The sequence below is a fragment of the Micromesistius poutassou genome, assembly GCF_964030765.1.
Source record: "Micromesistius poutassou genome assembly, chromosome: 1".
In the NCBI taxonomy this organism is placed as follows: domain Eukaryota; kingdom Metazoa; phylum Chordata; class Actinopteri; order Gadiformes; family Gadidae; genus Micromesistius; species Micromesistius poutassou.
Genome location: NC_140271.1, coordinates 11,225,318 through 11,233,347, shown reverse-complemented (window position 1 = coordinate 11,233,347; position 8,030 = coordinate 11,225,318). Strand labels below are relative to the sequence as shown.

At 40.6% G+C, this 8,030-nt stretch overlaps 1 protein-coding gene across 2 annotated transcripts; it reads right to left on the bottom strand.

Moving 5' to 3' along the window:
• Positions 1-1,611: 1,611 nt before the first annotated feature.
• Positions 1,612-4,328, bottom strand: LOC311381959 (cytosolic sulfotransferase 1-like). 2 transcript variants are annotated; one of them, XM_084488490.1, is made up of 8 exons: positions 4,205-4,328; positions 3,692-3,830; positions 3,418-3,546; positions 3,062-3,162; positions 2,583-2,709; positions 2,359-2,456; positions 1,960-2,134; positions 1,612-1,888 (listed from the first exon to the last, which is right to left on the bottom strand). In XM_084488490.1, exons 1-8 carry the CDS (start codon positions 4,217-4,219, stop codon positions 1,776-1,778), a joined length of 897 nt encoding a protein of 298 aa, XP_084344616.1. In that variant the 5' UTR covers positions 4,220-4,328; the 3' UTR covers positions 1,612-1,775. The 2 variants fall into 2 exon arrangements, with proteins under 2 accessions (XP_084344616.1, XP_084344615.1); XM_084488489.1 differs by having other exon boundaries at positions 2,359-2,709.
• Positions 4,329-8,030: the final 3,702 nt, after the last annotated feature.

Genomic DNA, 8,030 nt, shown 5'->3' with positions numbered 1-8,030 from the left:
TTAAAAGGCTACACCCTTTCAGACTTTTGCTGTGATGGTGGACCTTCTTTTGATAATGCGATCTGTACCCAGATTCTCCCCAAGTCTTGACAGCAGGGCAGAGCCAATAGCAACAGGGGGTGCAGGCAATGGAACATCCCATAACTCTGCACATTGCGGTAACCTGGCTAAACTTGGGTCTGCTGCTCTCAGCATTGCCTCATTTGATGTCTTTTGGCCTGTGTTTTTGCGATGTTATCGTAGTTGCAGATGACCTGTGCAATCCTTTAGAGAACTGTTGTTTCACTTCAAACCGATGTGAATGAGTGGGCCGTAAACCACCAGGAGTCGAGTGTAGTGAATAACAAAGTGCTTCTGTGCTATTTGTTTTCCGGGGAACATGGTGTAAAAATGGGCCAAATCAATCAGCTGTTATTTATCACCAAGGTGTGGATGGAGACATGCCTACCAGATGGGAGGGTCGGTTCAGTATAACAGGTTCATTATTTGGTAAGGAGTCAAAAATAAGTTGTATTCATCAAAAATAGCTTTTGAAGTATACAAGAAATTAACACATGTATCATAAGCTATGACCTGAGTGTCAGTCAGGGCCAGTGAAGGTATGCAGATAGGAGGGGAACCTTTAGAAATGTGATGCATATAAATCACAAGATGTTTGGCTTTGACTTTGACCCCTCGAATAGTTCATTGGCATGTGGCCCCTGATCTCAACGGCTATGACAGAGCACTATATATGCAAGTTAAGTTTCGGTTTCAGTTCAGTGCGAGTTTCAAGTTCGATTTTAATATCAAGTTGACAATGGTAAATCGTATTTATTATGGTTGGTTGTAACGTAAACTGTACACGACTAGCCCCTAGCGTTAATGAGTGTTGATTACCATCCTAGTGGTATTCTAAGAAACTATCTATTTCACATGTGCATCTTAGTGATTTGATAATATTGTTATGGTTATTGCGTTATACTGATATGCGTTTATTTTTGTCGACCACACATGCAGACACGTACTAATCATCCTAATCATAACTCCGTAAAGTAGGCTACAGATGTTCCCTTAAGCAGCGCAACTTATGACACAACAAGCTGCTACCTCATGTCTGTTGAGACATCCTGTCATTCTGAAAAGAAAGTGATTTAATAATGACATGATGTCTGTTGACATCCTGTCATTCTGAAAAGTGATTTAATAATTACGAATACATTTTTAATTGTTGTTGTTCACTTCCGGGTCACTTTTCACTAATATTGTTTGCCTGTCGTACTTTATTTTCTGATCATAAAAAGTAACTTTATGGATTTATTTACCATATTAATTTACTTTTGGCCAAACATCCAAGAAAATATTTTGAGAGGGGACACGTACCACGACACAACACCTGGAACAAGATGTGAACCAGCAGATGTCGGACCGCTCCTCCTACAACGAATATGCTTGATTCTGGTCTACTATTAATTTTACATCTGAAGTTATTTATTAATCGTACGTAAACAAGACTTGTAGGTTTGTTATCTTTCACCTATATATGATGTAATTGATACTAAGCATACACAGAAATTAAAACTTGACGGTAAATTGTATTTCTTATAAGATACTTTATTGTTGCATGCACAGTTTATCATAGGTGTTTGAAAAGATCACTAAGTTTGGATAAAAGCTGCTATAAAAAGAGTGATCTATCTATCTAGGCCAGCAAGACACTGTTACTCTAGATCATTGTAGCTCAAACATGTCTTCTCATCAGGTGAATCGTGATGCAGGAGAAGCCAGACCAGACTTCAAACTTCAGTGCGGAACTGTAGCGTGGTATTCTTCATCTTCTTCTTGTAGTCTTCATCAAACTGTTTGTTCTGGGTCATAGTGAAGTGGTTTTTCCAGTCACCAACCTTACCTGTTAAATAAGAGGGTTTGTCAAAAGTAAGGACAAAATAAACGTTCATCTTTAAATGTGTCATCTATTACCTTTTCTCATGAAGGGAGAGACCTTGAAGTCCATCACCGGCACTGTTGAGTAGTTGGCCATGTCGTCTTTCTTCATGTTATCAAACTGCACCAAGTCTCTGATCTGTTGCTTCTCTTCGGCTGTCGAAGTCAAACCAAGAAAGGAGCACAACTTGTCTATCTCTCGTCCGGTGTCCTGTTGAACCAACCGTGCACACACACACACACACACACACACACACACACACACACACACACACACACACACACACACACACACACACACACACACACACACACACACACACACACACACACACACAAAACTGAAAAACATTTTATACAGGTCATATTTGTGAATGCTTTACTCTCTACGTACTACTGATTAAGAAGTGCTGCTCCCACACAGACACTGCTTACCTCGACCATATCTTCAAAGAACATGTAGTGGAGTTCAGGATGAGACTGCTTCCTCTCCCACCAGCCGGTCACATGGTCGTACCACGATCCAAACACCACTAAAACCAGATAGGAATCCATCAAAGAACTTCTAGAGAAGGTGAAGCAGTGGAGAATGTATCCCATTTCTAGTCTGTTGTTTGTGTATACTTTGCTTTGATGGCATTTTGATGTTTTGCACTGACTCTTTCCATCCATGAATCTCTGGAGGTAGCTGTTCCAGTCTCCTGGCTCTGGGTGGGCGAAGTTCATGCGGTCAAAGTGGAAATAAGACACCACGTTGTCTTTAGGGTTACGGGCCACATACACCACCTGCATTTAGATCGCCATCAGTGAAACAATATGTGTTGGGTCTTTATAGGCAATGGTATCTTTTGTAAATAACTACAAAGATAAATCGATATACACGTTACATAAATGTGAAGTTACTATTACAGATTTCAATTCAAATGTTGATTTTCTTTAATCACAATAAAGCTGAATTGTAAATTGATTGACTCAATTTATTACCAAATTGTTGTTAATTTCATTAAGTACAATTTAGTAAACAGCTACTTAATACCGTTGTCAAATGTCCTTGCACAATGAGCTCAGAGCTTCAGCTTTCAGTGTGTTGTATATTGTGCCATGTGTGCCCTTTGAGATTTGAAATCAAACACTGTACCCTGCAATTCTGTTCCCAAAAGGACTTTGGAACAAACTGGACAGGCAGGTGTGTTTTGATGAGACGAGGAGAAGTGTCCAGGCTCTCTGCCACATCAGTTCCTAAATGGAGAGATGAAAACTCAACTGCTCTTTAACTTATCTACAGTAATTATGGTTGATAGAGCTACTGTGAATTACACTACACTATTACTATACTACCACTACCACTACTATATACATTACACAACAAAGGGAATAATCTGCAGCTGAACATTTTAAGTTTTATTATCAGAGCCACACACGCACGTTTTTAGAAGTTTCCCCTTAATCTAGTTTATATTAAAGGACTAAACCTCAAAATAATCACAATCTCACCAGTCATAAAGTTTGGTATATGCATCTCCAGGAAAGGTACTCTCTCATAAATGGGGGCGGATGTCATACGATCTGGCTGTCTCAGCGAAAAATACAAAAGGTCAAGAATGTAGGAGGTCCATGTAGTTCCTGAAAAAAACACAGAGAGATGGCGTCAATGAGTTTACGGTGGCATTGTGGTGAATAAAGGGGACAAGAATTAGGTCAAAGGAAGTGAACCACGGAGGCCTAATGACCCCACTCAAAAAAGGCCTCGGATTTATATTACACCAACCTGCTTTTGGGTATGTTGCGATGAGGATATCATCCGGTCTGGCTTCAAAGTTTTGAATCTTCTCCCAGTTGTCCGTGAAGTAATTGACCATTGAGACTCCGTGAAAATCCGATAGAGTCGGGCGAGGGGGCCTCAGGGTCTGACGTAAAGATGAGCAAAGTAAATAAATGGATAAATAAATATTAAGGTTGCCAAAGCGATACTTTTTCTTATTTGCAAAGTCAAATAATATTTTTGACGTTGACTACTTGTTGTTTGCATCCCGTTATTGACATCGAGTTAAACATGACAGTTTGACAGGTCAGTAACTTGAACTTGGATGCTGACATGAAGTTCAACTCTAATCTAACTCCACTAAACTTAACTCAAACTAGTCCGATCTAGAAGATCAACGTAAACTATTAGAGAACATGAAACTTTTGTAAAAGACAACTTTCTGGGGAGAGCACAGAACATTTCCGTATCCTATCGTTCTTCCATTGATTTATCAAACAACAAACCATCCCAAGTTACCGTGTCTGCGGACATGTTCGGCCCAGTGCTTCTGCTCCTGAGTCTGCTCTGCTGCGTTCTCTCCTGAGTCTGTTCTGCAGCGTTTTCTCCTGAGTCTGTTCTGCAGTGTTTTCTCCGGGCTCCCTGTTTCCTCGAATCCCTGTCCTCAGGGTTTCGTTGCTGAAATCCCTTTCCTGCCTCTCCTCTCGGGTTACGCAACCACCAGACCAGCCTCTAACTTCAGCACGCTATCCATGTTTACCTATTTATTTTTATATTTATAGAGAAATCACTTCATGCACATAATTTAATGACTTGAGGTTCTCCTGTCTCTCGTTCTATGATTATGAATTGAATATTGATCTGATGTCAATGATGTCTACAGCATAAAGCCGGGCCCAGGGTCAATCCACTGTCAAGTAGTTCCAAACCGCGGATGGTTTGAGCAGCGAAGGAACGCGCGTAGTGATTTGATAAGTCGTTTTCGAGAGCAGCACACACTAATCAAATCAATGAGCACGGTGTGTTTGGAGTTGTGGGGTTAAAGTATCTTAAAATTGATAAATCATTTGGGCCGCTTATTTTAGCCACTGACATGTTTTATGATAATATAGCTCTCAGTTCTCAGTTTTGGGCTCTACAATTCATATTCTTTAGCCTACTTGTTTTCAATGCTTTCAATGCCTATATGTGAGGAATAACGTGTGCACAATGCGAGTCTCTGCAAGTCAATTAAACTAGGATTTTATATATATATATATATATATATATATATATATATATGGGGGACGTACGGCGTTTGCGGGTGGGGCTGGGGAGTCATGTTTCGTCTTGCTCGATATCGTCATGTTTGGAGCACTCCGGATCTGCCGGGTTGATTGGGTCTGATTGCGGGCACGGAGTGGGACCCATCTTCAGCCCGGGAGTTTCAGGCATACCGGGACACTTTTTTCAGGGGTGGAAGAATTTGAATAAATGAACAGCGCAAAACTCTTTTGCGTATATTATATATCCCATTTTATTGTATATTGGATCAACGTTTGGCAAATGAAAAATTGACCTCGAGGATCAGTTTATAAGAAAAAATGTAGCCTACTTTAACTATCAATTATATAAAACAGGCCTACAATGTTAAACCATTGCATACAAAGAGAGAGAGAGAGCTGATCAACTTCCTAGCGGTCTATAAGGGATGGATTAAGGAGGGTCCACCAAAATACAAGCTGGTCCACGGAGATAACACCTGCTGATGACTGATATCATTTTCAGCCTGGCCCAAAAGGGTTTTCCCTCATAAAAAGGGTGAATAATGCTTAGCTGGATTCTATTAGCATATGTGCAGTCTGTAGTCAGTGAATTGAATCTAGCCTTGCTCGATCTAGATGTAATGTCTAAATACAGCTGAAAACCCAGGATTCAGGACTCTGTCGAATGAGCACGTATTCAGGATTTTTGTTTTTGCCATCTTTATCAACTTGCATGGGTCAGGAGCTTTTCGTGTTATTTTCATTACACGCCACGACCTGCTCTGAGCACCACGTCTCATTTACACTCCTCTTTATTCATTCAATAAAATAACTAGGTCTACATTTAATTGGTAAGGTTCTTATGTCGGCACGCACCTCCCTCACTGGGGAGCAATATCACAAGTAACCACTAGAGGGCGCTACTATGTCTTGCTCCTCTACCTGGCCCCAAATGATAGCCATTAATTTGGCCACCATTCTCTTCTCAACCACAGACCAGTGGACCATGTACTGCATTGTCCTGCATGCATTGAAGGGCCCAAGCCTCCTTGGGAAATACAGTCAGCTCTGGCCTTCCTTGTATGCTGCCTCAATGTTCCAAGACCAGTCTAGCCCCAAGGTACTTATAATGCCACAGCACCACATCCACCTCCTGGACGGACAGAGGGGGCACAAGACTCATTTGTTCAGAGTTCCCCCCCCCCCACCTTGCCCCACACACCCCTCTAACACACTTACCAACGCTGCATGTGTTTATTTAGCTGACACAATGCAATCCCACCAATCAACCCAATCAGTCCCTCCTGGCTCCTCATTCTGAAACGATGAGGCCCTAGGGCGTTCCCAGCACCCTGGGGACTTTTGTCTGACCTTGGATGTCCTTCTGTCACCTGATCACCGCAATCAGTCAGCCGTCATCACCAGTGTGATTAGACCAGTAATGAATCATCAAGAAGGGCAGGTGTGTTCTCATCAGCCCAAACAGGCGAAAATTTTGTTAACTGCACTTGCTCAGTTGAGTAAAAATAAACATTGAAAAAAAAAAAAGTTAATTGTAAATAATAATTGATTGAACAATGCATTTTCTGTAGTGATAGCAGTTGTAGTGATAGCATGAAGAGCAACCATTTTATTATATCTATAGTATTAATTATATTTTCTGTAAGAGTCGTTTTTTTGAAGATTAGTTTTCATCTACCAAAACATATATTTAAGAGGGGAAGAGAAATATATATATATTTTCTTTAAAGACGGGATATTTTCCTTAGAACACTACATTTACAAAAACTCACCACAAGAGGGCGATATATATCCACAACATTCATGTATTGCTTGTTCTGAACTGTTTGGTCGTTTCATTCTTCTGCAATGTTATATGGGTGTTATTTAGAACGATAGAGGCTGAACTTCTGCTTTATATTACGCAAAAAAGAAGGAGGGGGAGGAGAGGGTGTGTGTGTCTCTCTGTATTTCTGTGTGTGCGTGTGTGTGTGTGTGTGCGTGTGTGTGTGTGTGTGTGTGTGTGTGTGTGTGTGTGTGTGTGTGTGTGCGCACACATGAAAAAGATGATGTTATTGCATTAATTGAACTGACCCTGGGTTGAGTCTCCCTGCCTTGACCAATAGGTCAAAGGTCAGCACCTATTGATCCTGGATGATTGATTTCCAATTTGAACACGATGGCCCTGATGAGTTGCTCATTTTAATGAATGTACTGACTGTTGAGACCCAGATGAATCACAGCATTTTGTAGCGTTCATTCACGGTGCATTATCTAACCCATTCCAGTCATGCTCATTGACCAATCTCATTCACCAAATGATGTTTTGGCATTAAGTATTATGTGTTAAAAACAAATGCAAATGAGTGTTGTTCAGAGTGATAGTGTCATTATATGCCAATATACTATATTTACATCATAGGCCTATAGAATGGTAAATCTTATATTTTCAGAAAACAAAACCGTACATTATTTCAAGAATTTGCAGACTGCATTGACATCGCACAAATACCATGGAGACACACATGAAACAAGAAGAGGAAACATGACGCACAAAAGGGAAAAATATCATTAGTGATCAAAATCATGTTTACGTCATCAAGCGAATGAAGCGTCATTTATAAATGTTAGTGCGTCACTTGGAACAGCTCAGCTCTCTGTTAAATGTAAGACTCCCTGGTCGATAGTGGCTGGCGACCTTTGAACCCCAGGCATGCCCTCACTGGCTTCCCGCAGAGTTTGTCAATGAATGTGTGTTTGATTTGCTGTCACTAGTTTACAGAAATTCAATGTGTCCTCAGAGCTACTCAAATAAATATAGCTTTAAAGACCGAAACCCATCTCATCTATAATTAATGCAATCTGCTCCAGCCATTGATTCATTACTCAGACAGTTTAGCCATATAGATCGTTCAGAGCCATTGAAACCACAGCTGGGTCCCACATGGATGACATCATCCTCAACTACGCCTGCCATCAACGTAAACATGGCCATTGGTCAAACTTAAGGATGTTTTGTTGAACATATCTTGAGATTGTTCTTGACTCAGTTTAATATTTCTTTGATACGTTTCAAGTCATTATATTACGTATAGGAAAAA